The sequence below is a fragment of the Odocoileus virginianus genome, chromosome 20, assembly GCF_023699985.2.
Source record: "Odocoileus virginianus isolate 20LAN1187 ecotype Illinois chromosome 20, Ovbor_1.2, whole genome shotgun sequence".
In the NCBI taxonomy this organism is placed as follows: Eukaryota; Metazoa; Chordata; class Mammalia; order Artiodactyla; family Cervidae; genus Odocoileus; species Odocoileus virginianus.
Window position 1 is genome coordinate 36,291,992 of NC_069693.1, and position 20,551 is coordinate 36,312,542.

At 48.7% G+C, this 20,551-nt stretch overlaps 2 protein-coding genes across 2 annotated transcripts; both read left to right on the forward strand.

Moving 5' to 3' along the window:
* Nucleotides 1–1,209: 1,209 nt before the first annotated feature.
* On the forward strand, nucleotides 1,210–3,494 carry MT4 (metallothionein 4). The gene is made up of 3 exons (XM_020900516.2): nucleotides 1,210–1,281; nucleotides 2,678–2,743; nucleotides 3,235–3,494. Exons 1-3 carry the CDS (start codon nucleotides 1,251–1,253, stop codon nucleotides 3,324–3,326), a joined length of 189 nt encoding a protein of 62 aa, XP_020756175.1. The 5' UTR covers nucleotides 1,210–1,250; the 3' UTR covers nucleotides 3,327–3,494.
* Nucleotides 3,495–18,291: 14,797 nt separating this feature from the next.
* On the forward strand, nucleotides 18,292–19,915 carry MT3 (metallothionein 3). The gene is made up of 3 exons (XM_020900518.2): nucleotides 18,292–18,547; nucleotides 18,780–18,845; nucleotides 19,665–19,915. Exons 1-3 carry the CDS (start codon nucleotides 18,517–18,519, stop codon nucleotides 19,772–19,774), a joined length of 207 nt encoding a protein of 68 aa, XP_020756177.1. The 5' UTR covers nucleotides 18,292–18,516; the 3' UTR covers nucleotides 19,775–19,915.
* The last annotated feature ends 636 nt before the right edge of the window (nucleotides 19,916–20,551 follow it).

Genomic DNA, 20,551 nt, shown 5'->3' on the forward strand with positions numbered 1-20,551 from the left:
AGTGGGGCAGCACAAGAATATAAGTGGGGGTCCACACACTACCAGGTGAAAACATTTGAAAGGTATACATCAAATACATAAAATACATTTGATTCCCCAACCTTAACAAAGAGCTTCATCACAACCTAGGAGGCAGGGGTGCCAGGAGTTCTGCCCTGTGGCCCCCACCCCCAATCTATGGCCCACCTCCCTTCTCTTCCCACCCCAGCTCCTTCCCTCCACACCCCTGCGGGCACCCAGCCCACACATTCAAACTCTGCCTGTAACCCCAGCAAACAGCCACCCTTGGCCACCCCCAGGCTCCAGGGACACACACTGCCTGCAAATCTGCCTGTGGAAGTCTGGGGAGGAGAACTGAGCAAGTTCTTAGAAGGAAGCAGGCTTGGGATGATAGAAAATTCTAGAATCCAGGGTGGTCCAGGTGCAGTCTAGAAAGAGAGGTTATAGGCTCTGGGTGGGCACTTGCTCATGACTCTGGTGGGGGGCGGTGAGTAAGGGGGAAGAGGTCTTGAGTGGGACCTTCTAAAGCCAGGGTCCAGATAGAGGCACCCACCTTCCCACGGTAAGGGCTTCTACAGCCAACCAGGAGGGCAGAGAATGAGACCTGGGCCACGGTAGGAACAGCCCCTGTGAAAGAGGGAGCAGAAACAGCAGGTAATGGACTTCTCCGGTGGTCCCATGGTATAGAATCTGCCTGCCAATGCAGAAGACATGGGTTTGATCCCAGATGCAGGAAGATTCCACATGCCGTGGGGCTAATAAGCCTGGGTTCTACAGCCGTTGAGCCTGTGTTCTGCCAACAAGAGAACCCACCTCGATGAGGAGCCCCTGCTTTCTGCAGTTAGAGAAAGTTCACAGCAACGAAGACCCAGCGCAGCCAAAACTAAAAGTACATAAAATTTTAAAAGAGAAATAGCAAGTAATAGCACGTGAAGGACTTGGAGAAGAGACATAGGTGGCTCCGTATGTGACTGCCATTTGAGTCTGGCTCCCTGACACCTTGGCAGGTGGGCAGGTACAGCCACCCGCGCTCCTTGGGAAAAGCTGCCTAAATGACTGTACGGCTCACCTTCTCCTCTGCCAACCCCCAGCCCATGGCTGGGCCGTGTGCAGGGCGTCTGGCCCCAGGGAGAGGTGGGGTGAGCCCAGGTCTACACCCACATGGCTATAAATAAGGAGCCTCTGGCGACTGCTCATCAGCCTCCCTTCCCCAGCTGTGACCACACCGGAGCCTCTCGGTTGCTTGGACCATGGACTCCGGGGAATGCACCTGCATGTCTGGTGAGTAAGGATGCCTACCTTGGGATTCTGCGACCTTTCACCAGTTCCCTACAGAGAGGCTGCAGGACTGGGATCAATGCTTCTCTTCTTCCAATTAGAGGCACCAATGGGGCTTGTCTCAGACTGGCCACCTCTGGGGAAGCACCCGCTCTCCGCTGGATACCAGCTTGATTTACTAGAATTAATAACCTGGCTTAGGAATGACCATGAGGGGACCTAGGGGCAAGCCTCTGAGGGCAGCCACCGGGGCAGAAGGGAAAGAGTCTGGCCCAGAGCAATCTGCTTTTGGTTCACTGCCTCCATCCACTCCTGATACTTATTTCCAAGCCTCATTTTCTTCATCTGAAAACTAGGGTTACTCATTCCCAGCTGCACACCTTCCAGGGTGGCTGTGAAAGTGATAAAATCATGAAGCTTTTGCAGATGTCAGGGGAGTTATTAGAAGCATATGTGAACCCCTGAATCTGAAAACTGCTTAATTCCACAGAAGCATGTTGGCCAGGAGAAGTGAGGTTGGGGTTCAGAGCCACCTTGGGTTTTGTGACCTTGGGAAATGGTATCAAGAAATCTCACAAGCTTCCCTAGTCTGTCCCCAAAATCTGCCCAAAAGTTTACAGAAGCTTCCAGTATCTTGATACTCAAAAGCAGTAAGTAAGGTGATTTTTTAAAAAAAATATAGATGGTTTTATGATATGGAAACAAGCAGTAGCTGTGGCTCTTGCTTTGGGCTTGCTTATAGTTTTTGCTCTTCCTCCTACCCATTTAGGATTTCATCTTGCCTGATATCTTGAAAATGTGAGGATGGTATTAAGGGCTTTGACAGTCCCCAGAGGACCCTGGACAGTGTTAGTCACTCAGTAGTGTCCAACTCTCTGCAACCCCACAGACTGTAGCCTGTCAGGCTCCTCTGTCCATGGGATTCTCCAGGCAGGAATACTGGAGTGGGTCGTCATTCCTTTCTCCAGAGGATCTTCCAAACCTAGGAATCAAACCCAGGTCTCCTGCGTTTCAGGCAGATTCATTACCGTCTGAGCCACCAGCAAAGCCCATTGGCCTAACCTAGTTGTTCTCAAACCTGATGGTACATCAGGATTATCTGGGTTGCTTTTGAAAAATACTGACTCCCTTTCCCCACCCAGACCTATGAATCAGAATGCATCTTAACGAGTACCCCTGGGGATGCTGATGCAGCCTCCCAGTTTCTGACCATGCACTGTGACTGGGAACGACTGGATGGTCTTCACCCCTAGGGTGATTCTCAGCAGCATCTTCACACTCTTGTCCAGCCTCTGCCCAAGGGCACCCCAGACCCCCCGGCACCAGGATGGTCTGCAGCAAGCCTGTGTGCCCCCTCCACCTCGGCACTCATGTTTGTGGCTCTGCCCTTTCTTCTCAGGAGGAACCTGCGCCTGTGGAGACAACTGCAAATGCACAACTTGCAGCTGTAAAACGTGTCGAAAAAGTGAGTCTGGGGCCCATGGGCACTGCTGGCCGGGGGCTAGGAGAGTCTGTTTCTGCCACCCTCCAGCTGTGGTGGGATGGAGGGGTTCCTGGGTGCCTTTTTCCCATTTGGGAGAGATCTGAAATGAAAGCTGAGTCCCCTGGACTGCAGCCCACCTGGGGCATCCATTCCAGGGGTTTGGAGAGGAAGAGGACTGGGAGAAGGTTCCAGCCAGCCCAGTAGTGGAGGGGACAGAGTACCAACCTGGTGTTACGGATCGGCCACTGTTCAGTGGTCTCAGGCCAACCCTCCCCGGCCTCTGATGGACTCTGGGTGACCCCTGAGGTCCCTTCCAGCTCTAAACATCCCACCACTTCCTGTTCTGGTTTTTTTTGCTCATGTGAATCAGCGTCTGTGTGTGACATGCTTTCTTTTTCTACTTCCTGCTAAGTGGGGCAGGGGGAAGCGGTCAGATAAGGGTGATGACCCCAAGTTCATCCTGTCCCTTTCAGGCTGCTGTCCTTGCTGCCCCCCAGGCTGCGCCAAGTGTGCTCGGGGCTGCATCTGCAAAGGGGCGTCAGACAAATGCAGCTGCTGCCCTTGAAATGCATCCGCCGTGCTGGTGACGAGGCCCGGGAAGCATGTGTACAGCGCCTTAGCTGAGGAGTTGGAATGATTGTACAATAGGTTGTGCTTTTTATATATTTGTCCACGTCAGGTGTTGGTGACATTCACAGAAAGTGTTTGGAGCAATAAAGTTTTCACTTGTGGTTGTCTGGTGGCTCCGAGCAATGTTTTACCCCAACCCAGGAGGACCACAAAGGGCTGGCCCCATGCAGATATGGCAGGCACCAGTTTGGACCCATTTTGCAGATGGCTGCTAACCATGAGATCCTGCCACACTGCCTGAGGGTTTCCTCCTGCAGCATGAGCTTGCATGATGCATGCACAGGTCAGGCCACCCCTGGTAACAGCCCTCAACCAATCACAAGCAGGAGATAGTGGATTAATACCTCCAGCATCTTTACAATGACAGTGGGACAAATCTATACTGTTCTATACTGGCCCCCAACAGAAGTCCTCAGCAGCACTGAACTCCAATAGCCCACAGAGGTAACCTGCTTCTTAACATCCTCCTCACTGGCTTTCTTCCTTCTCTGTCTCATTTCTCCATTCTCCTGCCAGGCCCTCCTGGGATGCCCACCCAAAGAAACTACTTGTACAGGGTCCACTTTGGGGGAAACTCAATCTTAGCCAGCCTCTCCTGGAATAGTGGAATAGTGTTGGCCCCAAATGCTTTGTGTGAATGGAGCTATTTAAGGGACTTCAGCATTGAACCAGCAATGAACAGGTAAGAAATCTGTGCAGAGCTAAAGAAGATCGATCCCCATGGCCAAAGCATTGAGGGCATTAGCAGTTGAGTTGTCTGGGTCCACCTTAGCACACAGTGACTGGGCAGATATTGACATTAATGTTGCATGATGTCCTTGCATTTCACAGAGATCAATGTGAAGAAGCACTGAGGCTCTATCTCCCCCACCCCCTTTCCAGATTGCTGACACATGTATCAGAACTTTCACTCCACCAGCACAATCCAATTAAGTTTAATGATAATGAGTCCTGCCACTTTGTACACTTAAACGCACCAGCCCCCATGCTGAGCAGGGCACACACATGCTCCTCATTTAATCCCTACAATGGCCTTCCACAGGGTGGGTGTGCGGAAGAAGCTTTGATTGTTTTTTAACACACACACACACCCACCCCAGGAAACTTGACAAGTGTTTTCTCTTATAAACTCTCTCCCAAGTGCTTTTTTCCATTCAAGAAAGAAAAACAGGTAGATGAAAAACTTAAAAGTTTAAACAACCAAAAAATAAGGTGACGAAAAAAACCTGGATGAAACAAAAAGGTTATAGAAAATATGGGAGACAAAGCAAAAACGCCACACACACCTCCGCCATGGTGGCATTGCCCAAGACATCCAAGATTCGTGACTACTTCTTTTTCTGACCGACTGAGCCTAGCACCGTGCCTGGGACCCCTTAGAGCAGGGGTCAAAAACACCCATAAAAATTCACCAACAGCAATGAACCTTATTCTCCCTAAAAACACTCATATCTGGGTATGACCTCAGACAATCTCACTTATGATATTAGGGAATTCACAGTCCCCCAAAGCCATCTCTGGACCCCCAGGAGATCCTGATTAAGAATCTATGGTCCGTGACAGTAGTGGGATGGGATGAATTGGGAGATTGGGACAGACATGTATACATGACTGTGTGTAAAATAGCTAGCTAGTGGGAAGCTGCCTCTAGCACAGGGAGCTCAGCTCAGTGCTCTGAGATGACCTAGAGGGGTGGGATGGAGTGGGGTGGGAGCAGGTCCAGGAGGGAGGGGGTACATGTATGCATATAGCTGCTTCACTTTGGTGTATGGCAGAGACTAACGCTTCACTTTAAAGCAACTTTACAATTTAAAAAAATTAAAAAAAAAAAGAATCTATCGTCCATGTGATCTGTTACTTAAAACACATTACTAATTTGCTATTAATAATACTAATAATAGATTAAAATACTGAGTCCAGCACCACCTATGCATTACTTCATTTAATCATCACAACATGACTCCATGAGGTCAGTACTGTTATCAACCCCACTTTACAGGTGAGGAAACCAAGGAATACAGAGGTTAAATGACTTGCCTGAGACTCCCTGGCTAGTTTTGTAGAATTGAGATTTGAATCCAGGTCTGACAGACCCCAAAGCCATGTCCTGAGAGCAAGTGGAGGTGCAAAAACAGCTTCCAGGATAGAAGGCTGTGAAGGCTGAAGTCCCTGATGCCAGCCCTGGGACAGGAAGTAGGATGAGTTCACACTCACCCATCCCACTGTCCTCAACAGAGCAGAAGATAAACTCACGTTTGGGGAGGGTGTTTGTCCATGCTGCCAAGGGCCTAAGACCAGGACCCAAGAGGCCAGAGCATCTATCTCCACCACTGGCCTAGGTCAAGGTGACCCAGAAGCAGGAATGAATGAAACTTTTTCCAAGGGTGTCCTGTGGGGCTGAGCTCAGCCAGCAAAACAAGGAGCTGGATTTACTGTGTGCTTCCTGATGCTGGCTGTTTCCATGGGCCACACTGTCATCCTCTCTGCAAATTATCTGGGACCTGCCTGGGAAGGCTCCCCCTCTGCCCATGAATTGAGCTTTAGATGCAGCATCGCAGTGCAATGGAAAGGACTTGGGAGTCGGACACTCCACCCCTGCCCCCGACTCCCCACCGGCCATATGAGCTTGAATGAGTCACTTACCTCCTAAGGCTTAGTTTCCACATCTGCAAAGTGTCCCTCCCTCACAGGGCACACCCACAGCATAGGATCACAGTAGGTGCTCCCTAAATGGGGATTCACAGGGCTATAGCCTTTCTTAGGCTTCTGTTTATGAGTCTCTGAGAAGGTCCCTGGCAAGTCACTCTCAGTGATGGCAGAGCTCTGGGGCCCCTCAGGAAGGACACGATCCTGGTAACCAAACCTTCCAGGGGGCAGAGAGGTCCCCTGTGTCTCCAATAAGCAGGCTGACCAGTCACTCAGCCTCAGCGCTCCCAAGGGATACCATCTCATCTCATTCAAATGCTTCATTTGAACAATCTCATTTATCCCTACCACATTCTTGAGGGGAGAATCAGCCCTCAGAGTCTCATTTTAATAATAATAATAATACCAACAACTAATATTTATTGAGCACAGACTGCTGAACACTTAACAAGTACCACGCACTGGGCTAAGCAGTTATAACCGTCATCTCATGGAGCCTGCACCATCAGGACCACTTCAGAGCTGGACATTCAGGGCCCTGCTTAGAGGGTCTGTCTCGGGCTCCCCTCCCTACAGGTAAGGAGACAGAGTCCATGAAAACACATTCACCCAGATCTCTCCTATCCGTCCCTCTCCCACTTCCCCCAATGAGACAAGGCTTTGCGTACCAGGGACCAACTTCAGGGCCTGTGTGGGCCTCTTTCCCAAGTCGGTCCTGCCTGAGGGTGGGCCATGCCAGGAGTCTGTGTGCTCCTTGGCCTGAGGAATGGGGGAGTTCAAGGATAGGGACTGGCACTAGGGTTTTGATGTCTGCAGAAGGGAATGGAGCCAGGGGTGGAAGAAAAGGGATGAACTTACAGGCTAACCCTCCATCTTTCCTTCTGCCCAGATGAGGGTGAGGGTGCCAAGGTTTGGGAGACTCAGTGGTTTGCTCAGAGTCACAAGGCTAATATGCAGCAGAAATAGGACTTGAATTTGGGGCTGCTGGGCTTAGAGTTCATGCTCGTGCCTATGGTAGATGGATGGGGCAGAGAAGGCTGCAGGTCCTCCAGCCCCACACCCAGGAATAAAAGGTCCCCACCTTGGGCGTGTGCTCTAAATAGCCTACATATCCAAACACTCAAAACACAAATTTATTGAATAATACATGGGGGCTGCTGTCACTCACGATCAAGTACTTGTTTGGCACAGTCCAATCAATTAACCCTAAACACCAGCTCTTGTGTCTAACAAGGGTCCCTAAGAAAATACTCCTCCACCTCCTATCCTATGTCCTCAAAATGACAAAAAGTGAACTGAAGACCTTAACAGACACCTCACCAAAGAAGATCTATACAGATGCCAAAGAAGCATATGAAAAGATGCTCCACATCACATGTCTTCAGGGAAATGTAAAACAACAATGAGATACTGCTACACACCTATGAGGATGAACAAAGTCCAGAAGATGGACAACACCAAATACTGGCGAGGATGTGGGGCAACAGGAACTCTCATTTGTTGCTGGCGAGTTTGGCCCCTCCTAGACTGGAGAAGGAAATGGCAACCCACTCCAGTATTCTTGCCTGGAGAATCCCAGGGACAGGGGAGCCTGGTAGGCTGCCGTCTATGGGATCACACAGGGTTGGACATGACTGAAGCGACTTAGCAGCAGCAGGAGACTGGTTGCTCCATTCCTTTGGAGACTATCTCACAGTCAGTCTGGGGCAACATGACAGATCCAAACAAGTAGAAGTGAAGGAGGCCATGTCGTGGCTCTCCAGCTTCAGTCACCATCCTGGTTGCTGTGCTTCCCTGTTCTTCCCCTCTCCCAGTTTGACTTCCCACCTAAAACAGAATAAAATAGCCATCGCACTCCGTGGACATCTCTACTTCTTGATCAGAGCTGTGGCTTTCTCTCCTTCCATCCACCCATAAATGTGATTTGACCCCTTTTGATATTCCAGAAAAATGTTAAAATCGGATTCATTAATCCAAGTCATCCTCCCTGACACCAAGTCCCTGCTGTCTTCTGAGTTTTTCTTTCCATGGATCTTCAGGAGGAAGGAGAGGTAAATGCATGTCCTCAGCCTTCTATCTTGAACCATATACCTGGGCTCAGCATTTTTCTTTGGGCTGCTTTAGGTCTTAGTTGTAGCATCAGGACTCTAGCTGTGGCACGCTGGCTTAGTTGTTCTGCAGCATGTGGGGTCTTAGTTCCCCGACAGGGATCGAACCCGTATCCCCTGCATTGCAAGCTGGATTCTTAACCACTGGACCACCAGGGAAGCCCCTATGCTCAGCTTTTTATCGGTATTATTTGAATGCCTGCAAAAACCTTGCAGGATAGCAACGATTATGTTAACTCTATAGGTAAAGAAACTAGACTCAGAGAAGTAAAAGACCTTTTCCCTACTCAGGCAGGACCGGCTGAGAGGAAAGCTTGAAGACCAGGAGGGAAGATGAGCTGGGGCAAAGGCCATAGTGAAAAGGAGCAAACTGGTTACATATGACCCTGAATGAGTGACACCTGAGCAGTTCAAGAAACACCAAGGAATGTGATTTGAAGTCAGGGGGAAAAAAGCTTTCTCATGGCAGAGTTGCCTGGAGCAGGAAAACGCCATGATAGCAGGCTGACACAATACAGATTGTGCTCCTGTGTTGCCCACAGTACAACAGAGACCTCAGAGAGGCTATGACAGACGCTGGACCTGCTCAGGTCAAGCTCCGACTTGGATGGAGACCAGAGCAGGGTTTGGTGGGGAAGGAATGGAGCCCAGGTCACCGGGTGCGGAGGGAAGTTCCTCATGTGAACTGCAGGGGGCGCTCCAGACCCAGAGGCGGGAGCATACTGAGTCCTCTCTGCGCCTCAGGGAATTAATTGCACAGACTTGTTTCAACCTCAGACTGGCTGGGTTTGGAGCCCAAGAAATCCCAGAAAGGGGCTAGAATCCTTAGTCACCTCTGGGGGAGGATAAGTCAGTTCTCCAAAGAGCTTAACAAGGTACAAAGCACCTAGATTCACAGGCGTAAGGCTTTTAAAAATCATTTGGCAATAACAAGGACAGAATTGGCAACCCACTCCAGTATTCTTGCCTGGGAAATCCCATGGACAAAGGAACCTTGTGGGCTACCGTCCATGGGGTTGCAAAGAGTCGGACATGACTTAGCGACTTAAAACAACAACTGTGTACACAGGGGACTCTGCTCAATATTATGTGGCAGCCTGGAAGGGAGGAGAGTTTGAGGGAGAATGGATACATGTATATGTATTTATTTTCCACCTGAAGCTATCACAACATTGTTAATCGACTGTACTTCAAAATAAAATGTTTTAAAAAATTAAAAAATAAAATAATTTGGCAATATATTGATATGTCAAAGAACCACAAAATCATTTTACCCATTTGTCCCAGTAGTTTCACCTCTGTAAATCTATTCTAAGAGTTCACCACAAATTCGGGGGAAGAAAAAAACACAACTTCACCCACTCAGAAAAAGTTTCATTTTCACTATTTACAATTACGAAAAACTGGAAATTACTTCAATTCCATGAAGTTGCTCAAGTAAGCCATGGTCTGTGCACACAAGAGGATATGATATAACCATTGAAAATGCAAAAGCACAGGAAATGATTACAGTCACAACTTAAATAAATATTAGGCTACAATTCATTATGCAGGATTTTTTTGAAAAAAAAAAAAAAAACCATACCAAATATGGAAATTAAATATACTAAAATATTAAATATTTATATTATAAAATATTAAAAATACTAAAATACTAAAATAACAGTGGTTGTGTTCAGATCATAGACAAAATTCTTTACTTTTCCACTTTTCTATTACTTTGAAATTTCCAAAATTTACTGAAGTAGCATTTTTTAAATAAATACTGTTTGAAAAGGAAAAAATGTGTACTTTGAGCCAGAAATTCTACTTCAAGGAATGTAGTGTCCTAAGAAAAAAATTATGAATGGACACACTCAAAAGATGCCAAGATGTTTATCACAGTATGAAGTATAACAGTGAAGATTTGAAAACAACAAAAATGTTTCAAACTTGGGGACTGATTAATAAAATTGTGCTCATCTTACTGTGTGTTGATTTTTTAAATTAAATGCCAGACTATGGGTTCTTGGAGAAGAAAGACACTGTTCCACTCACCTTCGTGTCTGCTCAATAAATATTTGCAGTATGAAAGGGTTCACCAGTAAATGACTCATTAGGCAAGGAAGATGCTGGGAACCACGGAATAACTTCAATAATACATACTTAAATCAATCTCTTTTCCTGACCCAGCCTTCAAAGGTGTTCCACAAAAAGAGTGAGTCCAAAGTTGGGTGCTCTCAGTTCTCACGTTGATTTATTCACTCAACAATCAAGGACATTTCAGGTATACAGGGAGCTTTGCTAGGCACAGAATCAAGGAGAGAGGAAGAAATTGCTTCTTCCAGCTTCAGCCTTCTGGGACCTCAGAGTCCACTGGGGAGACTGTCAGACTACCTTGTACCCTTCTCCTATGGGGCAGAAACCCCTGGGGAAGTTCTAAAGAGGGCAGTTACATTTGGTGGTAGACAAGAGTTAGGGTTAGGGTTAGGCCACCGGAAGGAGGTGGCCTCAAAGGTTACATGGGATTTTAAACAGGTAGAAATCATGGGCAGGAAATTCCAGGAAGTGGCAAAAGTATGAGCAGAAGCATGGAAGCAGGAGAGCTTGGGGCACATTTTTGGGTTAGCACGGACTACACTTGGTTGCCAGGGTAGATGAGGGGCAGACCATGAAGAGATAGCAGAAGTAGGTGAAGGGAAACTGGCATCCATCATTTGCTAGTTCCAGATCCTGGAAGATTCCTGAACAGAGAAGAGTTCACTGAGCACTGTTTAGTGAGCAGCTATCATGTGTTAGGTGATCTGCATGAAGAATCTCACTCATTGTGCTGGAGAGGGTGTGGAGAAAAGGGAACCCTCTTATACTACTAGTGGGGATGTAAATTAGGGCAGCCACCATGGGAAGCAGTATGGAGGTTCCTCAAAAAACTAGAGTCATCATATGATCTAGCAATTCCACACCTGGACATATACCCAGATAAAACCATAATTCGAAAAGATACATTCACCCCCATGTTCATAGAAGCTCTGTTTATAATAACCAAGACATAAATGTCCATTAACAGATGAATGGATAAAAAATATGTGATATATATAACACACACACACAATGGAATACGACTCATCCATTAAAAAGAACGAAATAATGCTATTTGCAGCAACATGGATGGACCTAGAGATTATTATAGTAAGTGAAGTAAGTCAGAGAAATGCAAATAACATATCACTTAGATGTGGACTCTAAAATATGACACAAAAGAACATATCTATAAAACACGTGGTACTCGAAATACATAGTAAAGACCCAGCAAATGGTGAACATTATCAATATTGGTCACTAGCAGTTATCTGGTCAAACTATGTGAAAACTGGGGAGAGATGTCCTTGAGTTCAGAAAGCTAGTTTTTGAAAGAGCTGGAACTAGGAACCATGGGGCCCTTGGACCAGAGTCCATTCCTCTGCTTCAGCTGCCCCTGTGAACAATATTGTTCTTTTAACAATTACTCTACTAATAAATGTCCAGATCTCTCCAAGAAATGACTTTCTTTGCAAATAAGAATGTTTGCAACCTCTTTGGGTACACTGTTGTTTACTCAGGCTCCTAAACTCTTGGCCAACTTTCAGTCCCAGGATAATAAATTGGGAAACTCTTTAACAGAGCAATGCAACAGTCTTAATACTGCACTGAACCAATTTCAGCAAGGGGTGGGACTTGTTGGGCTTGTTTCTGAGATCACCTGGGGATTTTCCATCTATTAGTGAGATCCTAAGTGATCTCCACCCCTCAACCCACCTGATCCTGCCTCCTGGCTCCAATCTCATTTAGAATATAAGTATCTCCATGCACTCCCTTCTCCCAGGAAGCACTGGGATTAGGTGCAGGGTTCAGGGTGAGGATTGATGTCTGTGACTCAGCTGGTCCAAGCCAACGCCTGTAAACCATGTCAATCAGAGGGAGCAGCCATTCCGGAAGCCCAGAACTGAGGCTAACAATGGAGCTGGGTGTCAGGTAGGAGCTCTAGGGACCCCAGGCTCCTGCGGAGTCCTCACCTGACCTCATGAGTCTCAGACTTATTTGCAAACAGAAAGAGCCAACATGGTTAGGGCCCTACTCTGAAAGCTTTCCAAGTGCCACCCAATTTAAGCTGCTGAAAAAACTGTTCCCATTTTACCCTCAAGCAACCCCAAGAGGTAGAAATGTTAGCAACTTGCTAGTCACTTGCCACATTACTAGTGTCAGAATCAGATTGTGACCTGAAACAGGATGGCACCTGGGACCCTTCCTGCAGTGCTTGTACATGGACAAACGTCTTTAAGCAACAAGATACAAATCAACTATAAGAGACTAAAAATAATTGCCTATGCAATTGGGGCAAATTATGAACGAGATACAAAAAGAGAAAAAAACAGGGACTTCCCTGGTGGTCCAGTGGTTAAGAGTCGGTTGAGTGCATCAGCCAATGAGAGGGACATGGGTTCTATCCTTGGTCTAGGAAGATCCCACATGCCGAAGGGCAACTAAGCCCATGCGTCATAACTACTGAAGACCACACGTCCTACAGCCTGTGTTCTCCAACAAGAGAAGCCAACACAATGAGAAGCCCACACACCAAAACTAGAAGGTAGCCCCCGCTCGCCACAATTAGAGAAAACCAGGGCACAGCAATGAAGACCCAGTGCAGTCAAAAATTATTAAATAAAAATGAAAACAAAACAAGGAAAAAAAGACCAAAAACCCACACAACACCATCGAAGGCAGACCACCTAAGCCAACCCTTTGGCCTGACATGTGGACCCCCTCTTACCTTCACCTCATAGAAGGAACCAGCTTGCCCCCTCTCAGGGAGTAAGCATGGGAATCTGTCATTAGTCTTTGCTCCCCACTGCTGCAGCAGGAAACCCAAAAAGCCTTGCCTAAGTTTTTTGTCTGGGCTTATCAATTTCTATTGACTAAGGAGGTGAAGAACCTTTCGGTAACAAAGGCTAGAGCTTGACTTCAGAGCCACTCATTCATGCATCCAATAAATATCTCCTGAATGTCTCTGATGTACAGGACACTGTTGCAGGCACTTTATATGTTCATGAACAAAAGAAATGATTCCTCATCAGATTACAGTGCTTAAATTCTAGCAGGGGGGAAATAGCACATAAGCTTCACAAATATATCATTTAGTTCACGAAAAGGTGTTAAATGCTATGAAAAAAGAAAAGACAGAGCAAAGTATGGAGGACCGAGGTACATGTTGCAATTTTAAACAGGGTGATCATGGAGGTGATCAAGATTTGAGCTTAGAAGAAAAGAAAGACGGTAGAGAGCCATGTGGATATCTGAGGAAGGAGCATCATAGGTGCAGGAAACACAAACAAAATAAATTTACACTGTGAGAATTAACAAGGGGTCAGAGGAATGAAGGCGAGGTAATGGGGACCCTTCTGGAGTGATGCACCTACGTGAAATGCTCTTTGGAGGTCACAGAACCTGAGAAAGAAGGATGAGAAGCCTGGTTCTGTGAAGAATTTGGGGTGGGTGGGTGGGTGGCAGGAAGGTGTTTCAGAAGGATGTTGTGGCTTTCAGATCTCTCAAAATCCTGGGCACCCTTGGGTGTGATATTAAGATATCACCCTTGGGTGATATATTAAGACTCTACAGAGAAACAGAACCATATGCGATCTACACATACAGACAGTGACTAATTTTAGGAATTGATTTACTGGATTAGGGAGGCTGAAATGTCCCAATATCTGCCATCTGCAGGCTGGAGATCCAGTAAAGCCAATGGTGAAATTCAATCCAAGTCTGGAAGGCTGGGAATGGAGAAGCCTATGGTCGCAGTCCAAGTCCAAAGGCCTGAGAACCAGAAGTCCAAGGGCAGGAGAAAATGGATGTCTGAGCTCAGGCAGAGAGCAAATTCATCCTTGCTCTGCCTCTTTGTTCTACCTAGACCCTCAATAGATTGGATGACGTCCACCCACAATGGTAACTCAGTCTTCTGTTTCAAATGCTAATCTCTTCTGGAAACATCCTCACAGACAGCTCAGGAATAACATTTAATCAGCTTTCTGGACACCCCTGAGCCCAGTCAGGTTGACAAAATTAGCCGTCAGGGTGAGAGCTGATTCTCCCAGCTCTGAAACCTCTTTCTGAGGAAATCTGAGTAGTCCGAGGGGAAATGGCAGGCAGGTAGCTTGGCTTGAGTGTGTTAGGTTGTACACCTAACCTGGCACTAAAGCTTCCAGATAGCGAGACCTTGAGTCCTGTCAAGGTTAGAGCCCAGGCCAGACAAGTCTAAGGCCTGAATGCCCTTAGGCAAAACAAAACCAAAAAGAAACAAACAGCATTGCTCGAGGTGGTGAGCTCTTGAATTGAAATTGCCTGAAGCCACTGTTGAAAAGCCACCTGGCTTCACGTTAAATACCTTTGGGTTGTTGAGTTAGTGACTAAAGTCACTAAGTCATGTCTGATAGGAGATGATAGTGTCTCCTCTTTGGACTTTTCTTTCTTCCTCCTTTTTCCTCTTCCTTTGCCGGGACCAACCGGCAAAGAGAACAAGTCCCGACCGCAACAGCACGGAAGCCTGAGAAAAAAGCCGATAGTAAAGAATGGGGTCGAGAGGACTGAATGCTCTTTAGGCAAGTCAGGGATTTTATTGAGTAAAACAGCTACCTTTATGCTAGTACAAGCAGAAAACATAGTTCATAAAAATGCCATCTGGTTTTTGTCACATCAATACCATTCTTTGTCTTAAGTGATTGCAGAAGCTTACATCTTGTTTTTGGCATTTCAAGATAAACTACTAAGTGAAGGTCACTACTATGTTTTTCTCAAGGAAGAACAAAGGAGACCCGGCAAATGTTTTACTACTTTATCATGGGGTGGTGGGACAGGGAATGGCCTCTTTCAAGGCTTTCCCAGGGCCTTTTTGGGCCTTGAGCAGGCCGGCTCCCCACATTCCTTCAACTTTATCAGGGGCTTACCTGGTAGCTCAGATGGTAAGCGTCTGCCTGCAATGTAGGGGACCCAGGTTCGATCCTTGGGTTGGGAAGATCCTCTGGAGAAGGAAATGGCAACCCACTCCAGTACTCTTGCCTGGAAAATTCCATGGATGGAGGAGCCTGGTAGGCTATAGTACATGGGGTCATAAAGAGTCGGACACAACTGAGCAACTTCACTTCAACTTCATCGAAACTGAAGACTCGTGAGCCAACACATAGCAAAGTCTGGAGAAAGCTTAGCTTGCTCCTTGTCTGAGGCCATTTGGAGGCCCCCTGGAAGCTAATATTTTTTGGGGTGCAGAGTTTCCAACCAACATTTTCAAGTGCTTATCCAGCTCCGACTTAGAAGAGGCTCAGGTTTGCCCAGGGGAAATGAAATAGGGCTGGGTCTGTCCTGGCGAGTCTCAGTCGCTCCTTCTTCCTGGGAAGCAACCTCAGGACCACCTCCAAAGGGGGAGGGCTGCAAATCCTACACAGGTATTGACCCTTTAATCAAGAGAAATTGATAAGAGGCTAGGCAAGGCTTTATTGGGTTCAGGCTGCAGCATGACGGAGTGAGAACAAGAAACAGGTGTCCTTGCTCGCTTTCCCAGGAGGGTGGGCTGGTTCCTTAAATGGGATGAGGTTAGGGGCGGCTCTGGCTGGGCCAGAGGGGTGGCTTAGGTGTGCTGTGCACAGCGATCATGCACAGTACCCTGATTTTGCTGTGTGTGGAGTTGTTTCAGTCGTGTCTGACTTTTAGACCCCATGGACTTTAGCCCGCCAGGCTGTTCTGTCCATGAGATTCTCCAGGCAAGAATACTAGAGTGGGTTAAGGCCTCCTCCAGGGCATCTACTCTGGGCCCCTCCAAAATGGCAGTCAGTTTGTGGCCCTCCTGTATTTCATTGTTCCTAATTGCCCCAACTGTGCATTCATGGTTATTTTTAGTCTCATACAGTTTCTTTGTAAATGAAGAGACATTTGTCCAGGTTCAAGTGCAAGCACTCTGGTAGACAGTCCCAGGTGCCAGCCTATCTTAGTATCTCTTTTTTAAAAAGTGGAAGTTGGGTGTGAGAGGTGATCAGGTCTCTTTGGGAGAACTTGTGGAGGCACTTCCATTCTTGAGGAGGCAACAGGTTGTTGTTGTGTAGTTGCGAAGTCAAGTCCAACTCTTTGCAACCCCATGACTATAGCAGAGCGTGCCTGGGATGCATGAAAGTGAAAGGGAGAGTGGAAAAATTTGGCTTAAAACTCAACATTCAGAAAACTAAGATTATAGCATCCAGTTCCATCACTTCATGACAAATAGATGGAAAACGATGGAAACAGTGACAGACTTTATTTTCTTGGGCTCCAAAATTACTGCAGATGGTGATTGCAGCCATGAAATTAAAAGACGCTTCCTCCTTGGAAGAAAAGCTATGACTAACCTAGACAGCGTATTAAAAAGCAGAGACATTATTTTGCCAACAAAGGTCCGTCTGGTCAAAACTATGGTTTTTCCAGTAGTCATGTATGGATGTGAGAGTTGGACTATAAAGAAAGCTGATGGCAGAAAAATTGATGCTTTTGAACTATGGTGTTGCAGAAGACTCTTGAGAGTCCCTTGGACTGCAAGGAGATCAAACCAGTCAATCCTAAAAGAAATTAGTCCTGAATATTCATTGAAAGGAGTGATGTGGAAGCTGAAACTCCAATACTTTGCCACTTGATGCAAAGAACGGACTCACTGGAAAAGACCCTGATGCAAGGAAAGATTGAAGGCAGGAGGAGAAGGGGATGACAGAGGATGAGATGGTTGGATGGCATCACCAACTCTATGGACATCAGTTTGAGCAAGCTCCGGGAGTTGGTGATGGACAGGGAAGCCTGGCGTTCTGCAGTCCATGGGGTCGCAAAGAGTCTGACACGACTGAGCAACTGAACTGAACTGAACTGACTGCAGCCGGACAGACTCCTCTGTCCATGGAATTTCCCAGGCAAGAATACTGGAGTGGGTTGCCATTTCCTCCTCCAGGGGATCTTCCCAACCTAGGGATTGAACCCACGACTCCTGCATTGCAGGCAGATTCCTTAACTGCTGAGGCACCGTGGAAGCCTCTTAATGCAGGGTTCCTGGGGAACATTTTTGTTTGTTTACTGTCTCTAGATAAGCCTTGCCTCTGTGAGGCACAATACAACCATGTGAAAGGTGCTTACAAGCAGAAGAAGTGAGGCCTCCCCGTGTGTGGGGGGCAGGGGTGGGGTCACCATGTGGCTGCCCTTTCTGAAACACCATCAGCAACCCTTTCTCCTCCTCCTTTAACCCTTGGCCAGTTATCTAATGCTGTCCTTTGCTCCTCCATTTCCTAGGGATTAAGTGTCCTGACTTGCTGAGTGAGGACACAGTCTTATAACAAAGGCCATGAACTGTTCTGTGTCCAGCTTCTGTGGCTGCTGGCCCCATCACTCCAGTCCCTGCTTCCGTGGTCACATCGCCCCCTCCTCTTCTTGTCTCTGTGGACCTTCTAAGGATGCTCATCACTGGATTTAGGGCCTATGTGGATAATCCAGGATGATCTCATCTCAAGATCCTTAATTTAATTACATCTGCAAAGCCTCCCTTTTCAAATAAAGTAATAATCACAGATTCCAGGATTTGACATAGATATCTCTTGCCGGGCCAGTTTTCAGCCAACCGCAGGCACAAGGGACTCTGAGAAACTCAGCAGGAGGAACAGATAAAAGGAGAGAGGCTTCCCTCTGAAGCTGAGATGCAGCCACCTAGCATCACCACCCCTCCCCCCAAAACTCCCGCTGGTCACCCCAGTCCAGTGCTGCAGGGCTCAGAGCAGGTCCTTCCCAAGACAGTGAGGGCCCTTGGGTGGGGGCGGGATGTGTTCTCTCCCCATCAGACAGGGAGTCTTGGAGCAGCGGAATGACTCAGCGCACCCTGAGAAACCCAGAATGAGGGATAACGGCGGTGGAGAGGATGAGAAGCAGGATAGGACTCGAAAACAAAGCCTTTTGCTCTCCCTCCGCTTTCAGAGGCGGGAAGCGTGCACTTTCTGCCGGGAGCCGGCTGCAGCGGTGGACAAGGGCGGAAAGGCGGGAGGGGAGTGTTCCCTGTGCACACGGCGGGAAGTACGTGACTGCGCGCGCACCCGGCTGTGCAGACGGCAGCCGGGTGGGGTGGGGGCAGTTCCCCGGCCGTGCACACGGCGGGGGACACACGGCAGGGGTGCGGGGAGCGGTGCCGCAATGCGCGCCTCCGCGCCGGCTTGTGCTCGCGGATGGAGAGAGGAGGCGCGCGCGCCTAGAAGACTGTGCCAACGCGCCCCCGCCTGGGGCTATAAAAGCTTCGCCACCTGCTGCCGCCAGTGCATCCAATTGCCCTAGAAGCCGATTCGCCTCCTTCGGCGGTCGCTCCTCTCCGGCATGGACCCTGAGACCTGCCCCTGCCCTACTGGTGAGCCCCCGCCCCCCTTCGGCACCGTGCGCCCCTTTACTTGAAAAGAACCCTATGCCTTTGCTCAAGGACATTTGGGGGAAGGGACCCTTATTTCCCACTTTGAATCTCCTGAAGGATGGGCATGGCTATATTCAGAGGGCATTGAGGCTGGGTACCCCATCTCCTTTTAGGCCTGGCCCCACCCCGAGTTCTACCCCATTAACCCTTCCTGTGGCCCCTCCCCCTCTAGGCGGCTCCTGCACCTGCTCTGACTCCTGCAAGTGCGAGGGCTGCACATGCGCCTCCTGCAAGAAGAGTGAGTGCGGGGACCCCTCTGCGCGCCCCCCCCCCCCCCGGTCCTCCCGTGAGCACCATGCCTGTCCACGTAGGCACGGAGCGGCCCCTCGGCCGGCTGTGACACTGCGTTGACTCTGACGGGAACAGAACCACCCAGAGGCCTGAAGGCTCAGTTGCAGGGGCACTCCTTCAATGATTGTTACCTTGGGCCCGGGCAATTGTTTGTGCATTCCCGGAAGGTTCTAATGGGCAGTTAGGATGCGGAACTGCTCTCCCGGGCTCACCGCTCCCCTCCAGGCCTCCAGCTCCTGGGGAAACATTAGTGAGGCCAGGGGTTAGCTCTGGAGTCGGGGTCCCTTCGGCCCTCTCAGGCCTGTGTGGATCCCCTCAATTTTACCTCCCCTGAATCTCCCCCAAAGCAGTGTAATACGCAGGGGGAAGGCACCCTTGTTTGTGTATTAGACTAGGCATACACCTCTCCGAATCTCCTGGACCCCCTACGCTTGTACCATATCTGCTTCTGCAGGTTTGTCCTTCAAGGTCATTTCCCCTAGATGTTTTCTCCTTAAGGCCTGGTTCCCCCTAGCGTGGGCCTCACTCCACTGTCCCCAGGACTCCTGGGCTCATAGATGGGGCTGTGGGCTAGTTACTGGGTACCCTTCTTCCATGGGAGCCCAGTGTGTAGCTGACACACCAGAGACCCTGAGTCAACCCAGGTGTAAGACTAGGAAGCGGGGGGCAGTGACCTCTGGCACCCCTCCTTTCCCCCCTTCTTTTTGATGGGGACAGATTGGGGAGGACAGGCCATCAGACTGGGCATCCCCCACTTTATCTGCAGGCTGCTGCTCCTGCTGCCCCGCAGAGTGTGAGAAATGTGCCAAGGACTGTGTGTGCAAAAGTGGAGAGGGGGCCGAAGCTGAGGAGGAGAAGTGTAGCTGCTGCCAGTGAGGACGGCCCCCCGTCCTGCGTGAAACGTGTGTAAATAGTGCGGGGTGGCCCAGTGCCACCTGCCCTGTGGCGAGGCCCAGCGGTGTGTCCCCTTTCCTGCAAACTATTGGCAAGTGACAATAAATCCTATGAATGGCATAAGCCAAGGACTGGTCTCTTCTTAAAGGGGAAGGACGCCAGGGTGAGGGTGGGGGTGGGGGTGGAAGGAGCCTCATCAGAACTTCCCAGTTGGAAGATAAAATCTGGAGATTGGACACTGGTCTGTTTGGGACTGGGAGGACATCCTCCCCATCTTCAGATGGCACATGACCCTCCTGCCAAGTCAAGCTGAACTCTGGGGAAAGAGGGGAGACCAGACTCACATGGGTCTGTCTCTTTCTGCCTCTCAGCCTCATAGTCTGCATCTGTACAATGGGACTTGTTGTTGCTGTTTTCGTTAAGTCGTCTCCAACTCTTTGCAACCCCGTGGACTGTAGCCTGCCAGCCTCCTCTGTCCATGGGATTTTCCAGGCAAGAATACTGCGGTGGATTGCCATTTCCCCTTCCACGGGAACTTCCCGACTCAGGGATCGAACCTGCATCTCCTGCTTGGCAGGCAGATTCTTTACCACTGACCCACCTGGGAAGCCAATGGGGTTGGGGGAAGTTAAAACCAGACCCCAGCCCCAAAGGCCTGCGGTTTCTGCAGTTTTCTAGCCACTCCTGCAGAGCTGCCTGTTTTCGGGGTCATCAGAGGCGAGGCCAGGAGGCCCCGGCGCCTGTCTTGGCCAAATGGCA

Bases quoted from the DNA above. Each gene is read 5' to 3' on its own strand.
- MT4 (XM_020900516.2), top strand. From the start codon at position 1,251: ATGGACTCCGGGGAATGCACCTGCATGTCTG. The intron at 1,282-2,677 runs GTGAGTAAGGAT...CTTTCTTCTCAG, and splicing joins GGAATGCACCTGCATGTCTG to GAGGAACCTGCGCCTGTGGA. The intron at 2,744-3,234 runs GTGAGTCTGGGG...TGTCCCTTTCAG, and splicing joins CTGTAAAACGTGTCGAAAAA to GCTGCTGTCCTTGCTGCCCC.
- MT3 (XM_020900518.2), top strand. From the start codon at position 18,517: ATGGACCCTGAGACCTGCCCCTGCCCTACTG. The intron at 18,548-18,779 runs GTGAGCCCCCGC...CTCCCCCTCTAG, and splicing joins GACCTGCCCCTGCCCTACTG to GCGGCTCCTGCACCTGCTCT. The intron at 18,846-19,664 runs GTGAGTGCGGGG...CTTTATCTGCAG, and splicing joins ATGCGCCTCCTGCAAGAAGA to GCTGCTGCTCCTGCTGCCCC.